Source organism: Idiotropiscis lumnitzeri, chromosome 1 (assembly GCF_059441095.1).
Source record: "Idiotropiscis lumnitzeri isolate Australia: NSW breed Sydney's pygmy pipehorse chromosome 1, RoL_Ilum_1.0, whole genome shotgun sequence".
Lineage (NCBI taxonomy): Eukaryota > Metazoa > Chordata > Actinopteri > Syngnathiformes > Syngnathidae > Idiotropiscis > Idiotropiscis lumnitzeri.
The window spans coordinates 7,508,043-7,524,804 of record NC_142391.1 but is presented as its reverse complement, the minus strand read 5'-3'; the positions used below and the strand labels follow the sequence as shown (position 1 = coordinate 7,524,804).

General features: G+C 40.0%; 1 protein-coding gene across 1 annotated transcript in view; it reads left to right on the top strand.

Moving 5' to 3' along the window:
• Nucleotides 1–3,105: 3,105 nt before the first annotated feature.
• Nucleotides 3,106–16,762, top strand: part of c17h14orf132 (chromosome 17 C14orf132 homolog) — a 37,791-nt gene continuing 24,134 nt past the window's right edge. Inside the window, exon 1 of the mRNA XM_088314152.1 lies at nucleotides 3,106–3,413. Within this exon, the coding sequence (XP_088170278.1) occupies nucleotides 3,387–3,413 (27 nt within the window). The 5' untranslated portion in view covers nucleotides 3,106–3,386. The remainder of the gene's footprint in view (nucleotides 3,414–16,762) is intronic.

Here is a 16,762-nt window from a genome sequence, read left to right as displayed (position 1 = left end):
CTTTTTTTTTTTTTTTTTTTTTAAAGGTGCATTTTCTGCTGGAGATAGCATGCGCAGAAATTGTATTCACTCTTATTGGATGTCTATGAGAAGAAACACACACGATGCATTTGAAGATATCCATCTGAGCATGAATTATGAATCAGCTGCCTGCTTGGATCTGCAGTGTTTGAAGGGAGGCCCACGAGGATGTGGAGAAAAGAGAGAATAAAGCTCAAGGCAGTAAAATCACCAGGAATAAAAAATGGAATATTGTCTTACGTTCAGCAAGTCAACGTCAAAAATTAGCTTCAAACTTTAATCGGGTAATAATCAGCAATTTAGGAATGGTCATTTCGGTCATTTCATTTTATTCGTGTAATATTTGCATTTTATTCTTGTGAAAAAAAAATGTTTTGAAAGACTTCATCACTTTTGTTTGTATAATTTGTTCTTGTAAAATTCCAACTTTTTCTACCAAGATTATAAAAAATGAAACCGCATCGTGACTTATTGCTCTTATATTAAAGGGGAAGGCAAGTAAAAAAATATTTTCAATAATATGTGCTATGTCTGTTTTCCATCTAGATAACGACCCTGATCAATTGAATCAGGTTCAAATGTGGAGCCAGCCCGCTCTCTCCCTAAGACAGGGGTCCTCAAGTGACCAGAAAATCTTATCAAATCTCTGATCATTTAAATCGGGGTCGTTTTCTAGCTTCGGCAGACCTTGCTGATTTTCTGATGGGAGAGATGGAAAACAGGCAGGACACCGGCCCTCGAGGACCCCTGTACTATGAATTCTTATCGGAAAAAAATAAATAAATAAATAAACTAGAACTTTAACTGGTGCTATCATTTCTTATGGCCCAGACATTGCTTTGTGATATATGCGTGAACACGTGTCTTTTAACGCGTTCATGTGCAACGGCTGAAATGATTGAAAGAATTATCGGTGCATAAGTTGGGACGATTTTGTCTTTTCCCAGGTGGTTTTGGCTCAAAAATCCTTCAATTGGACTAACGGGCTTTTTCTTTTTGATGGATTAAACATATATTTTGGTGTTCCAACAAATGATGTTATTCATAACATCTGACATCTTGCTGTCACATGGGTGAAAATGACAGTAAAAGCCACAACCCACAAGGTGAACGATCTTTTAGCGTGACAGATTTCCAAACACTTGAACCGTACATGCAAACGGTCCATATATAGAAAAATAAATCTAAACGCATAAAAGGACACAAATAGTCAACTCGTGGCCTTACATGACAGAGCACATCAGTCACACTGCAGGCAGTTAAGACGTTAAATCCAGGCAGGCCGACGAGGTGGCATGACATTATTCCAACTCGTTAGCATCAACCTGGAAAATCCCAACATGACAAGATCTCGTATTATTCATCTATTTTTACCGATTGGAGAGGGCGGGGGGCGGTAAATGTTCTGTGGCCACAACAACCACCCCGGAAATGGCTGCAGGAGATAAAGAAGATTCAAAGTAATGAAGTGCATAACAATATGGGTGTCACGGCGGAACATTAAGGTAATTAAAGAGGACAGTGAATGCATTTCGACAAGTTCATGATAAAGAAGGAATGGGAGATTAGTTTTTGAAAACTAGAGGTAAAGTAGAGAAATTCCCACTGCGGAGGACAGAATTGCACAGAAAAAAAAAATAAGAATGAGAAGAGGATCCGAAGTGCTGATGTAAGCTGATGCTTCTTATGTCTCATTGGTAAAATGCAAAATGGAGATTGCGATTTGAAATTTTCCTTTTTTTTTTTTTTTTTTTTTTTTTTGCTTAGAAGTGACTAAATGTAGAAATAAATTTGGTGAATAATGTGAATTCTTTTAAACTGTAAATTTGAAAGACGACGACTGAAAGCAGGAAGTGCACCAGCAGAATTTGCCAGATTGCGATAAATCCTCTGGCGTCCTGTTTTTTCGACCTGCAGAAAGCGACGGCTGAAAATACATTTTATAATGAACAACTTTGGGCATAATTATTGATGGATATTGTGATATGATAAATTATGTACTGGACAGTTAACTCTTTAACGCAAGTGATGTGCCTACAATATGAACGCTCTTGCCCACACATCCGACCTAAAGAGAGTGGTCAGGAGACAACCGACAATCATCCCTGAATCTGCAAAGTTGTTCTGCGTAACGGTTTTATACTTGACTTTAATTTAATGTAACCTGAAACATGAAGCAAGTAGAAGTAGTTCATTCTCTTAGTAGTTCATTTGTTACCCGAGATAGCGATGACGTCATCTTTAATCGCAGTGAAATGAGTGTCGTCTTATTTCCACAAAATATTTCTACCTCTTCCCACCTCACTTGTCTATCTTTTTAAAACGCGTCACTATACATGTCCGCAATTGTGACTCTTTTTGTCCCTTGTCGCTTGTGCACATGCAAGTCACGTCGCGGGCACGTCCCATTCACATTAGAAGTGGCATTTGTCAAAAAAATAAATAAAAATAAATCAGATTTAGCCCCCCCCCCCCAAAAAGAAATTGGCTTATTTCCCTAATAACTTATTTATTCGTAGAAATATTGCTTTGGCGCCATCTAGTGGCATTTTGTTGCCTAGAAACCAGAAACCATGTTGAAGTGAGGTGAGGAGCTTCATTTAGTCCGGCCTTTTCTAATGTGGTTAAAAAAAAAGTGCTTTGGCGCCAACTAGTGGCATCGACTTGTATAGGGCACTCCAAACTTTTTTTTTTTTGCGTCACTTGTGGATTTTGACTACTCACAGCATGGTTGGATGCCTATCCCCCCACGGATTGCGGGGGGAATACAACACGTGTGGTTTAGACGGTTCAATTATTTGACTCGCAGACCCGCTGGGAGCCTGCAACCCACACGACAGTGCAGCATGAGGTACTCGAAACTATTGGTGGCGAGAGAAACTGCTGCAGCCATAAAAAGACTCTTGACGTAATCAGGCCGTTGAATTCAAATGTTCTCATTTTCATCTTTTCTATCTAGAAATGCACAATTTTGCCTGACCTAGACGGAAGAGAGCGAGAGAGAGAGAGAGAGAGAGAGAGAGAGAGAGACTATTGTGTCAAGAGCGTCTGCCTCGACTCTCCTCCACATCCTCTCACGCTGCCTCTCGCCTCCACATCTCCGCCTCCCTCTGCTGCCTCTCTTCCTCCCTCTTGTTTTTTCACCCCTCCTCCTCCTCCATCCTCATGCCCATGTGAAACGTGCAACGCCACTTGCGTGTGTGCGCGCTTCCAAACGGGGGAAGAGATTAAAAACAAAAGCGAGGGCACATGCTCAATGAGGAGGTGAAGGAGAAGAAGAAGAAGAGGAGGAGAAGAAGGAGGAGGGTGAAAGGCGCGCGCAGGCTTTTTTCATTGAGTGCCTTCGCCCTGAGCCGAGCAACAGCATGGATCTCTCCTTCATGGCCGCGCAGGTGAGTCTTCATCTTGTAACTTTTCATTTTAAGTGTTTTGTCGAGTGTGTGCGTTTTTTTTTTTAAAAAGCATCAGGCTTGTAATTAAAACAACTTGAACCCACTTCAAATGTGGCGTACAAGACATCGCCTCTTGATGTACTTTTGTTTGCCGGGGTAATAGTGAATCGGAGCTCGAGTCTTCTTTAGGAATGCGAAATGGGTGATCACAACACACAAAACATTCTTTTGGATTCCAATTATCTTGGTCAGGTTTATGCGAGCCGATCACAGCTGCTTTTAAGCGAAAAGTCACTCAACCCTGAATCGGACCATCACTGACAAAATAGGTCTTTTTTTTTTTTTTTTTTTTTTAATTTCAGTTTCATTGATCATTAAGCAGACAAAAAAAAACATTTTTTTGATTCTTGTTTTGGTTGTAAATTCTCATCTTGTGTGTTCTTGCACGTGAGAATAATCAAAGATTCCAATCTCTGTGTGCCGTGCAATTGGTTGGCAACCCACCCATGATGTACGTCAGCGCTCGGCCAAAGTCAGCTGACGTATATAATCAATCAATGTGATGCACTGGAAAATGAGACTTTCTGAATCTATTTAATATGTCAAACGAAAGCGGTTTTATTTATATAGCACATTTAATGCACAAGTCAACTCAATGTGCTTCACACAGCCAAAAGCATTTACAATCAAACAGCTCGAGACAAAGCAAAGAGAAGCAAAGTAGCTTACGAAGAATTATTAAAAGAAGACAAACGTGACACCCCCAAAAATGATTTCAAGGCATTTAAAAGCAAAGTAAATAAAAAGGAGCTTTTTAAAAGTGAAAGTGATTTTAAATGCTCAACAGACGTGAGTCAAAACAAGTTGGCTGACTTCACTTCTGTTGGCAGTTTATTCCACTTGCGTGCAGCATAACAGCTAAATGCTGCTTCACCGTGTTTGCTTTGAAAGCTCCACTAAAACACCCGAGTCCTCAAATCTCAAATTCCTACTAGGTTTATTTTAAATTAGCATTTGTTTCATGTATTCAGGACCCAAACAGTCCAGTCATTTACAGACCCGTAGCAGAATTTTAAAACTGAAAAAAAAAAGCCTTCCTTCCTACCTGTTATTCAAATTAAATGAAGACGAAAAGTGAAATAGCAACTTGTGACTCGTGACTGCACGTATGAAAGTGTATTCCGTGGGACAGTCCCCCGTTCCCACGCAACCCAAATAAGAGCAAACATTGAGAGTTTTGTCTTTCTTTGCCCTAAAATCCTGCTGCTGCAGTTTTATTAAGGAGAATTGTAAGTGTGTCGAGACAGAAATGTGCTGATATCCTCTTATGTAGGCAACTTATTAAATGCTTCGCTCAAGTAGACACCTGTTTTTTTTTTTTGTTGCAGCAGGAAAAAAAATAGGGAAAGACACAAATTACACCTCTGGAAAAATTAAAGTTAAGAAATCACAGCAAAATTTTTCTGATTTGGCGATTTTTTTATTTTTAATTTCTAATTTTATAAGCTACTGGCAGCATAACTACCAAATATTTATTGCCACTGAGAGCATGTATTAACAGAAAAGGAAAAATTGTGAATAAACCAAAAAAGCCCCCCCCCCTCAAAAAAAAAACGGTCTATAACATGTTGAACCCAGTCAAACCATGTTGCTAACCCAAAAAGCAGCACTCGCTGATTTGCGTAATCTCTCCGATGAATTAAAGTGTCGAGTCTGCTAGCCTGTTGCTTACTAATTATTTTACATAAAAAAAAGTAAGAAGACAAGAAAAAAGTTCCAAGTGCCGAAGCTCAATTGTCAGAGCAGAGTGACGATATTTGATTAGTTGCGATTTCAACAAAACAACCAACAATAGAAGCCGACTCCAAAAGCACCCCCAGTTACTATTAGGGAAGTAGTAATTAAGAATGCTTAATTTTTGTAATTAAATGATACATGTAATCCGTACTGTGGTCGTGTTGTAATGGGTCGCGCTCAATTGATTTTCGTATGCTTACAATTAGTTTCATTAGTTTTTGTGATGTCATCTCCAAACAAGCCGTAAAAATGCATCAAAGCATTCCCCCGCTTCGTCTGCCTTCCTCAACAATCTGACGATGACGTGATGAGCGTCTCCCATTCGCTAATTGTGCAAAACTTTCCACGAGTGAAATATCAAGCGCTAAATTATTCACCTCACGAAGGCACGCGCTCAAAAATAAAATGTCACCGAGCTGCTCGGCTTTTGAATAGCAAGAATTAGCCAGAAACGGCGGCTGGCTGCCGCACGACCGAGGGGAATTCCTTTGAATCACATTCGGAACTGGTGGATGCTTGCGCATCATCGTGTGCAGTCGCTCGGTCGAGAGACGCGGGTCGCTACCTTCTTCATTGTGAACACGTGCACACACACACACACACGCACACACACAAAAAAAAAGGGTTTGTAATTGTTCATCCATCAAGTTATCGTGAACAAATCCCACACTTCCATTTAGGTGGGAATGATAACATCGGTTTACAACGCTGCCGTGTTTGTGTGCCCGCGTGGTCGCCGCCGTCAAGGAGATATCTGTAATTGTGGTTTAAAAGGACTTGTGCATGTCCTCTGGGGAGTTCGGTGTGGTTAAACGGAAGCTGGATATATGAGCGCTGGTATGTGATTTGTTTTTCAAACAGTTAAAGAAATATATCCATCCATGCATTTTATAGCTTGTCCATTTTAGAGCCGATCACGGCAGACGCAGGGCAAAGAACCATTATGGACAATTTAGAGTCCTTCATTTCTCTAACGTGTACCGAGAGAATATGTAAATTCCATTTTGGAGACCCAAGTTGAGATTTGCATCGAGACAATTTAGCAGACATGCCAACCACGAGCCCACCATTTCCATAAAGTCAATGGAATCGAATTTTTATACTCGCCGTTTGGCACCTTAAAATTTCCATATTTGTAGATAATTATTTTTCTCTTTTGTAATATTTTTGGGAGGCCCCACCCCATTTCCCCCATATATTGATTGTATATTCAACATTTATCAGTGTTTTTTATTTTTAACAATTGTCAGTGTTTGTTTAAAAAAAATGGTTGTCTGTAAAGGTAATTTTACATAACTAGTGACGTAGCTATTATTCGTTACAATGGAGAGTAACAATAATAAAAACTGATGCGAATTTAGCACTAAATTTGATACATTAACGTAGGGCTGTGCAATTAATCGATATTCAATTAGGATTCTAATCAATGATTGAAAAATTGGCATACATTTATTCTATTCTCTCGCTCTCTCTCACTCTCAAACATTGTTAAAATAGTTCTCTTGAAATTGTTTAATTAAATGTTGTGACAGTTAAATGACAATTTACAACTGTAAAGCAAGTAAGATCCAACGCACTGGTTTTTTTTATACAAGGAAACCACACTAAAATGTATACATTTGCACCTTTTTTATTATTACCGTATTTCTACGGCCATAAGACGCGCTGCATCAAAGGGCACAACACCAGTTGAGGGTGCTATTTCCGTATTTAATGCATATACTATGCGCGCCGCGCTACAAGATTGCACTAGCGCTAGCTCAGCTCGCGCTAGGTGTAGCCAGCTCACCAGGATTCAATGCCTTAAGGCTTAAGGGATCACTGCCAGAGGTATCAGCCCAAGTCAATGACAGATGTCCTGAAACTATCAGGAATCACTGCCAATAACACTGACTCTAACCAATAAGAGCTGTCATGGCAATACATCTACTAGACAACTTCAGGGGAGGGACTTCACTGATCACCACACTCCTTAGAGTCACGGTTTCAAATCAAAACCAAAAAAACTCAGCATACAAGCAAACAATGAAACAAAGAAATAAGATTAACACAAAACATGTATCTCTCATGCCATCTATATACCCAAAAGAAATAAAAATAACACAAAAAGATTACAGCAATGGCTTCTTGGGAGCCACTCAGACTCAGCCAATCACATGGCTGTTTAGAGAGATGTGCATGTTGTGCTTTGGGCTTTTTGCAGTCTGTTGTCTAAACGTGGGACGTTTCTTGCTTGCAATAACATAAATGATAAGACAGACTACAACATTGTGAACAGGGGCCCTTTTGTCCAGCTTTCTCCTACACCATCACCCAAACACCATAGTCACATAATGTATAAGTCACAGTCAATTCGAAGCATAGATGACTCAGACTTTGACCAGCAGGGTGTGCTAACATGCACTCCGAACAGCCCAATGAGTAAAAGGGTTGATGGTCGAGAGTGATGCTCCGTCCATATAATGGGCGCGTCGCTTTACAAGGCGCCTCGTTTGTTTTGGGGAAGATTTGGGACTTTAGAGTGGTCCAGAAAATATGGTAATTTAAGAAAAAAAATTAATTAGATTTATATATTTTTTTGTATACAAAAAAATAGAATAATCGTTTGAATAATCGTGATTACAATTATTCCTAAAATATTTTTTGGGGTAATCCAGTAGCCCTACATTAACATAACGTCAAATGTAACGTAAACACTCGGGAAATATTTGATGTCAACTGTTTTGCCCAATTCCACGACTGATAAAACGAGAAAGAAAATTTCTGGTGGGGCACTGCCCCTAATGCAGTTCTCAGTGTGCATGTTTCCGATTAGAGTCTAATTTCACAACTTCCACACTGCTCGGTATTAAATATAAAATATTCATCACATAGAAATGGCATCTGGCAGGACACTACCCCGAATGTAGACTCGCCAATGAGCATGTTTCAAATGAGATCATTTCAAAATTGACTCACTGCTTTGTATTAAATATGAAATATATTTTAAACCTCAGTACAGGAAAAAAAAAATACAAAAACAACACAACAAATTCCATTTCCTGTTCGTTATCATCCCAATTTGTATTTTTTTCTTGGTAGAGCAGATTTTATGATAACGGCAGCAGTTGGAGTTGCACTTACTTCCAGAGCCTCACGGCAACCTCATGTGGTGACGGTGAACCAGAGCACCTCGACCATCGTTTTATCTCTTAAAGCTGACAGAATGTGTCATAACTGTCCTCCACCTTGAGAAGATTCTGCCATTGACGAGCGTCATTTGAGAAGCTGCAAGGAGGAAGTGACCATTAGGACCGCAGACTGTCACAGCACATGATGTTCATTAGGGCTGTAAATCCACCAGAGAGGAAGAAAGTCATCCCTCAAGACGAGATCTTGCAAGGAAAAGAATACCGCTTCAAGCTGGGAGCGGATTAATTAGCCCTCGAATCACCACATTCTTCACTTTGTTGAAACACTTGGATGGAGTCACACAACCATGCCAATAACAAAAATACAGATTTTTAGTCGTTTAAGGTTGCTACTTTTTAAATTAATCGGGCATAACTATTTGAACGGCATAACGGGCGATTTGCAATGCCACAGCAAGAACAGGAACGCAGAAACAAACGCAGAAACGGTCGTGGGTTCGATTCCGGCTGCGGCCTTCCTGTGTGGAGTTTGCATGTTCTCCCCGTGCCTGTGTGGGTTTTCTCCGGGTACTCCGGTTTCCTCCCACGGTCCCAAAACATGCATGGCAGGTTGATTGGACGCTCTAAATTGCCTCGAGGTGTGAGTGTGAGCGCGGATGGTTGTTCGTCTCTGTGTGCCCTGCGATTGGCTGTGTCCCCCGCCTACTGCCCGAAGTCGGCTGGGATAGGCTCCAGGACCCCCCGCGACCCTTGTGAGGAGAAGCGGTACAGAAGATGGATATACGGTACATTACATGACAATTCTAAGTCCTATATATTGTATATTATTCGTTAAAACAAAATAAAATCACTGTTCTGTATTCACCATAAGGTATGTCTTAAAAAAGAAAAAAAAAATACATCCAGTGGGGCGCTTCCCGTTATGGATGGTTCCTCGTGAGCAAGTTTCTGATGAGAATTTACTTTCACATTTGACACCGTGCTCTGTATTAAAAGAAAAAAAGCAATCTGGTGGGGCACTGCCCTCTCTGCCCCTGACCAGCCAGCATGCTTTTAAATTGGGCTTTCATCTTATGATTTACTCACTCGACGTACCTGCGGGGCGCCTCGGGTCAGCGGGCCAGACGAACCTGGAGGACTGACTAAGCGGAGCCTCTGAGGGGATCGAGCTTTTTCCATTCGGGATGACCTTCGGGTAACTCGTTAGGCAAGCCCCGTCCATCTGTGTCCATCTTTAAAACTCGTTCCTATTTCTGGCGTTCAACTCGGCATGAGACTCATTTTTGTTTTATGTGATTCATTTCTTGTTAATCGGCTCTCATACTGTAGATCTGATTTTTTACTTTATGGAGAACACTTGGTATGCAGCTTTGGTTGTTTTTTTTTTTAAGTGCTCTATAAATAAAACCGAGTTGAATAGTGATGTACGAATCGTGTTTTACACGAGTGCCATTTGGTTCCTGGGCAGGCAGCCACCCTCACATTCACTCGGGCGTGTTGACCCGTTCATGTCAACCTAGTGCTTAAAAAAAAATAAATAAATAAAAATATAAAAATTCTCCTGTTGCTTTCCTTGGCTTCTCAAACGCGTTTACGGAGCTTGAGCAGGAATCGGTTATGAAAATGGCAATGTTCTGCATTCCGGCCTCAAATGTTTTGTCTCCGAGCGGGTGACAGCCCATCAGCATATCTCATTATATCACCTGATTTGAAGAAGCAGCCGCGGCCCGAGATGTTCTCTCCGACAGGGTTGTCCATCTCAGCCCGGCAGACAGTTGAGTGACAAGTTAGACGATAGCCTCACAATAAATCCTTGACCACAATCGGACGGCTGTCAACTATCTACTCGGATAATGAAACAATCGCGATTCGCTCAAGATGGGAGTGTTTTTTTGGGGGGGTGAAAAGCGCTAACGAGCGCAATGGCTGCCGCCGTGCGACGCAGACTGAGACCGTCTTTGTTCTCGGGTGGCACAACAATTCAATTACAGGATCATGTCGTCTCACTGTCTATTCTTCATTCAAAAAGAGCACAGCCCCCCCGCTCGCTCGCTACAGTTGAAGCTTATTTCAGGGACGTAATAAGCTTTTTAACCAGAGCGGACAGTCCATCCGGTTTTTCCGTGAAGCCGCTTGTCTTGTGATAAATAGATAACTGGAGTGGCACTCCATCGCGACCGACGCTGAACGTTCCTAATGTGGATCAGCACTAAATGAGATACCCGCCGATCGCAAATGACATTAAAATTCCTACAGTGGTCACAGAGAAACTGAGAGGGGGGGGGGGATCACAAAAAAATCTGTTCCTTTTAAGCTATTAAATTTCCTTATAAGACTTTGAAAAGGCAAATTGAATCTGTTTTTCCTTGGCCCATGTCCATCTTCCCCACAAATCTTTGTAAAAATCAGTTCAGTAGTTTTTGCGTCACTGTAACAAAACATAATTGTAAAGAAATTGATTTGACATTGTATTTTTGAAAAATAAAATTCCTAAGGAATGGGAATATAAACGGCCACTTTGACAGACAATCTTAATTTTGTTCCAACACTATCAATGGCCCACCTCTTATTTATTTATTTATTTATTTTAAATTGAGTTTTAAAATAATCCCGATAAAATCACAAACAAATTGCCGTCTTGGTGGAGGTGATAACAAATGTATATGAAAATACAAGCAAGTTGGACATTTCATTTATTTTGTCCTTGGGCGATTCCGTTCTCTACCGCAAACGTCCTGAATATCCGTTTAGGGGTTTTGGGGAAATGTTTGGAATGAAGAAGCACCAGGCAAAAATAGCATTCTCCCTGATACAGGTAATTACAAAGTACGAAAAAAAAAAAAAAAAAAAAAACTCAGTGGAGGCCACACTTGAATTTAAATAGCTTTTATTTCTTTGGCTTGTTCTCTCCTAGAGAACTTTTAGTCTTAACTCTTTGCCTTCTTGTCAGGGCTTGACTTGACTCGAAGTTTTTAAGTGATATTGTTAACATGTATCTGCCAAAATTTTAAAACTATATCCTTGAGGGAGGTAATAACAAACAGTTGTGAAACCTTAACATCCTCCATTGAGGCCAAAAAAGGGTGAATTCAAACCTTTTTTTGGGCCTATTTTGGTCATTAAGAAATATGTCACAAATTGGTGATGATGAGCATTAAGTTAAAAATATCCAAACCTCCTTGCTCGACTTCAAAACATTTGTGATTTTTCCATGGACCAACTGTTTAAAAATGTTTGTGGCATTCGGAGCTGTAGTTTTAGCAAAATCCTGGTAACACACAAAAAAAGAACTAAATAAATAAATAAATAAATAAATATGCTCAACCTGCTTCTCTGGAGTCAATAATAAGCAGTATTGATAATAAACAAATTAAAACAATACACTAAACTTTTTTTTTGTCTAATGCCCTAAACCACAAAATTAGTTTTTAAATGATATTGTCCCAGACAAAACAAAACATTCTCTCCTCTGCAGGTTTTAACAAACCTCTGCGGCAAAAGTAAAAAAAACAACCAAAAAAAAAAAAACTTGACCCACGCTCCCCATTACAAACGCATAAAATCGGTTTAAATCGTCCTTACATAATCCTATTAATAAAGAAAAGCCTGATAAAAAATAAATAAATAAAAGTCTCCTTGGTAAAACCAATCCTCTTTGGTGGAGGTCAAAAGGTTTAATTCCTTTTTTTAATTCCTTGAACAACAGTTTCATAGACAGCTGTTTTTGTGTTAGGTTGTTTACAAGAAAAGAGATATCCTTGACAAGAGTTACAAGGAATAACAAACGGTCTTCAAACCATAACTTCACTTGGTGAAGGCCGAAAAGTTTCATTTGGGATTTTCCTGGGCCCATCGTCTCCGTGACAGTTTTATAGAAATGGCTTCCGTAGGTTTTGTAAGCACTGATGACAGACAAATGATGGACACGACGTCCTTGGTGGAGGCGATTACAACATCCAAACATAACACGGGCGTTTTGCCTCGATCAAATATGGCTACTATTAGTTTATTTAGCCGTGCTTCTCAAATAGTGGGGCGGGCCCGGTGTGATAAGAGGGGGACGCGAGTCACCCTGGGGAACATGTTTCTTTTTCCCGCTATGCTACAATAAAGTGTAATTGCACATCCACTCCAGTAGTTGGCAGTGGCGCTCTCATTGCACATTGTTCACAGCAAGTATTAACTCTACGGTGTAGGATTGTTTCGCAACAAAAATGCTATAATTTATAGTTGAGAGTGGAAGGTGGGGTGGGGGCACGAATTGTTTTGGGGTTTTTTTTGTGCTAGGGGGTGCGTGACAGAAAATAATTGAGAAACACTGATCGATAGCAGTGGCGAGCCGTCAAGGCCTTCTCTGCTGGCCTAACATAATGAAGAAAAAATGATCATATTGTTTACATTTATGTCATATTATATCATAGCGTTGTATTTTAAGTGAGTTTTAATCCAATCAGAATTCAGCTAGCTCGTGTTGCCAGGCAGATTTCACAATACCAGTAGCATGAACTATTCGTCCGAGGCCTTAAGATACAATCGTGCGGGCGTCTTTCTGTCAAAGTCAATGAGCTTTCAGAGTTGATAGACAGTTGCGATAGCCAATCAGATCACGAGTTGGTTACATTGAGCCTTCTCGCTGGCCTTCCGCTGAAGGTGACGTACACGTTTTGTGATTGGTTACTCACTCGTGAGGGGGTGGCGCTATATGCGGAATCAATACACTCGTAAATCGTAACTGGCGAGCGTTCGAAAATCTAAAATATATTCCTGCTTTTTTAAAACACAACGGCCAAGGACGGAAAAGTGTGGATTTAATTGCAGATAAACTTGCGAGGCCATTTTCAAGAAGCTTGGTTGTCCAACACTCACTCAGCACTGTGTAAGTGTCTTTCTGTAGATTATTTGTCCAGCCATGGTGTCATAAATGATGATGTTCTAAGGGGGATTTATTCAAGTCGGACTAAGTTGGACTTCACTGAAGGCCTACGTGTGAAATGCACGGCCCGCCAATAATATATAGTAATATTAACATTTATTTTGTTTGCATAACTGCCTGCTTACTATTGGGAAAGATACATGCTGGAGCTGGCCTGCCTTTAGTGGAGGATTTTTATTTTTATTGATGGGTTGAAGGGTAGGTCAGCCTTTCACAGCTCACTTTCACACGATTGAGTCATCGTGTTTCCACATCACATTTGACGATTCCACAATCCATCCACGTTTTTTTTTCCCTTTCTCCCATATCATTCCCATCATCACGCATTTATTGAAAGCAGCGGTTTGAACGATGGCGAGTTGTTGCTTGTTGCTCAGGTTCACTTGATTTATGAGAAAGTAAGGCAACAACAACAGGATCCATTTTTAGCATTGATCACTTGTGGAGTTGTTTTGTAATTAAACAAACACCTCACTGAACCCTCAACACCGGTTGTTTGAGCAGAGCTCTGGATGTTATTGGCAGCGGTTTGCTTTTACAAGTCAAAAGTTGATTGGATAGAATAAAAACACATACCTTTAAGGTTTGTGCCTGAATCTTCTCAAAAACACAAACAGTATGAAAATTTATGACAGTTGAAGTATAAAACATGCTCTAATTTGTTTAATATTTTTACCATGTTTATCCGGGAAATGAAAGTTTTAAAATGGATGATTAAAAACATTACACTGAATGGCAAACTTACAAATTGTTATTTCACTTGTGGGCTAGCTTGAAATGTAGTATCTCTAATTTAGAGCCTCAAACTAGATGTTTGAATTATTACGTTTTTTTTTTTTGTTTGTTTTTTAAATAAAAACATGACTTTTTAGTCATGAATAGCAATTCTTCCATGCCAAAGTCACAAATCATTTAATAGTAACAGTGTTGCCTGTAAAATTTCTGCTGGCTAAATTTCACAGTGATCACTTAGTTACATGACTTATCTACTCATCTAATTCTTTATCAAATCAATATTTAACCTTCAAGTCATTCATTCATGAATCATAAAGATATTAGAAATGACAATCCCACAAATGGTTTAGCTTGTTAGCTTGATTTGTTTGTTAGCAAGCTAGCTACAAAGAGTTCCAAACTATCGCATTTTTGCTGCCGAACCTACAAATCATGAACGACATGATTTGTGAAATACAAGATTTCCAAGTCAAAAATTCATCAATAATAAAGATGTTATTGTCAGTAAAACTAAGATGTTTACTTAATTAGCAAGCTACAACGGGTAGCTATCAACCTTTAGCTGCCGGCTTACAGTTCACAAACTAGATTCTACAATTATCCAATTCTTTATTTAATCACTTGACAACTTTCGAGTCGTCGCCCATAAATTTTGACAAACCTTCTAGACGACAACCTCATTAATCATTTACTTTGCGAGCAAGCTCCAACAAATGTAAACTTTTAGCTTTAGCATTTCTGCAGGCTGAATTAACGGTTGCATACCAATTTGATTATTTTACGATTTAAGAAGTCAATACATGACTTTAAATTCCTCAATAATTAAGCCAACAACATTCTGAAACGATTTGCTTCACTGGCAAGCTGACAACAAGACTTCTGGCTGCATATTTTCTGACGGCAAAATTAGTTTCTTACGATATGTGACTTTGAAGTCATATTTGAAATAAATCCATTCTGGTGAACTGTGCGCAGTCCAGTTCTAATGGCTGCGACTCTTGATAAACTGTGAAGTGAAGTGATGTGAAGTACTGGATGTGACGATAACATCTTTCCCTAATAGACTGAACTCTTAAACTCCACGATTGCTTCCTGTATACAGAAACGGCGCCTTTGGTATTAAGGAAGCATGAATTATGCATTCCTGCATAAATTATCTTTTCACACTCAGCATGGGATTATTTCAAAGCATCGCCTTGCATTGATATATCCCGGAATTAACTAGATCTATGATTCGGGGTGAAATAATGACAAATATCATCATAATGCAGCTCCGCACTGACGCTCACGCCATTAAAATGCATCATCAAATGCAAATTTGAAATGAGAGCGCGAGCGCAAAAAGCAACACAATGAAAGTTTCATTAGTGGGCGGAACGCAGCGGCTGATTAAAACGAGATTTGACCCGGGCGACGGCGATGAAATATGATTGTGGGTAACCATCAGTCTGGCGGTCTGAAATATTGTTATCATAACGCATTTGAGAAGCGGTAGTATATGAAGCGCAGAAATGGAAAACTTGAACAGTGCTAATACGTGAATCAAAAATTGCTTTTGTGAAAAATTGTCGCTGTTCAGAAAGAAAAATTGTTAAACGCTGTACGTCCTCAAATAATTCATGACCATATTATCCGATTTAAGCATTGATGCCGGTCGACTATTAAGATTTTGTTTTGATAGCAGGCAGGTTTCTCCCTTTTTGGAGCTAAAGCTATTACTCTTAAGGTCGTCATGTCTCAATTAATCTGCGGGTGCATCGTCAAATCGATGACATCTTTTGTCAATACGCTGACTCGAAACTAGTTCTGCCCTGTGTGCCTCTCTTATAGTTCTTCCATTTGGTTCCTACTAAATTCAATTTTAAGAGAAGCGCTGGTGTGTACAAAACACAGCTGGACGCTATAGACCAGGGGTGGGCAAACTTTTTGATTGGCGGGCCACAATGGGTTGTAAAATTTGACAGAGGGGAGCAGATGGATGAAGTGTTTTGGTAACCTCACCTCATCAGAGAAAAAAAAAAAACATTTAATTTGAAATGAAAGTGAACAAAATCATTAGAACAATAGACATGTCTTTGAAAAAACACGGTATTTAGAAAATAAAACATTAACAAGGTTTATTCATTTCATTTTTTTCAAGTTCGGCGGTCCGCATCCGGCCCCCGGGCCGTAGTTTGCCCACGGCCGCTATAGACATTACACGGCAATGTCAAGTTTTCTGACCGCTTCCGACTGGCCCGGAGAAGTGGATCCATACTTCTCAGTCATCATTTTACATCACGCCTCATACATTACGTCTCTATTATTTCAGCCTGACAGCTCATTTGTGTCGAGCGCATGCAATAATTTCAGTTACAAATGGTCTCGATTTCCCTCCTTCTCACGAAATGTCAATTATATCCAATGTGTTGCGTTGGCATCAGGAGATTGATAGAAGTTATTTTCCATCATGCTCGTCAAGCAGCTGGGCTCCTGGCTAACATTTTATATAAAGCACACATGACGGGGCGGGGGGGGGGTCTCATTTCGGATACATGCAACTTTCATGGCGAGGCGATGAATCGGGCACTTACAGTACAGTGAGATGTATTACATACAGACGTGATTCGGGGATGCACACTGAGTGCCGGTGAAGTACGCCAACTTTGATTTTCCTGAAAATGTTGAATTTTTCATGCCGGCGATCGCCCAACCTCACCGCCCCCCCCCCCCCCCGGTGCTTTTCCTGGCCAGGGCTTTTTTTTTGCTGAGTT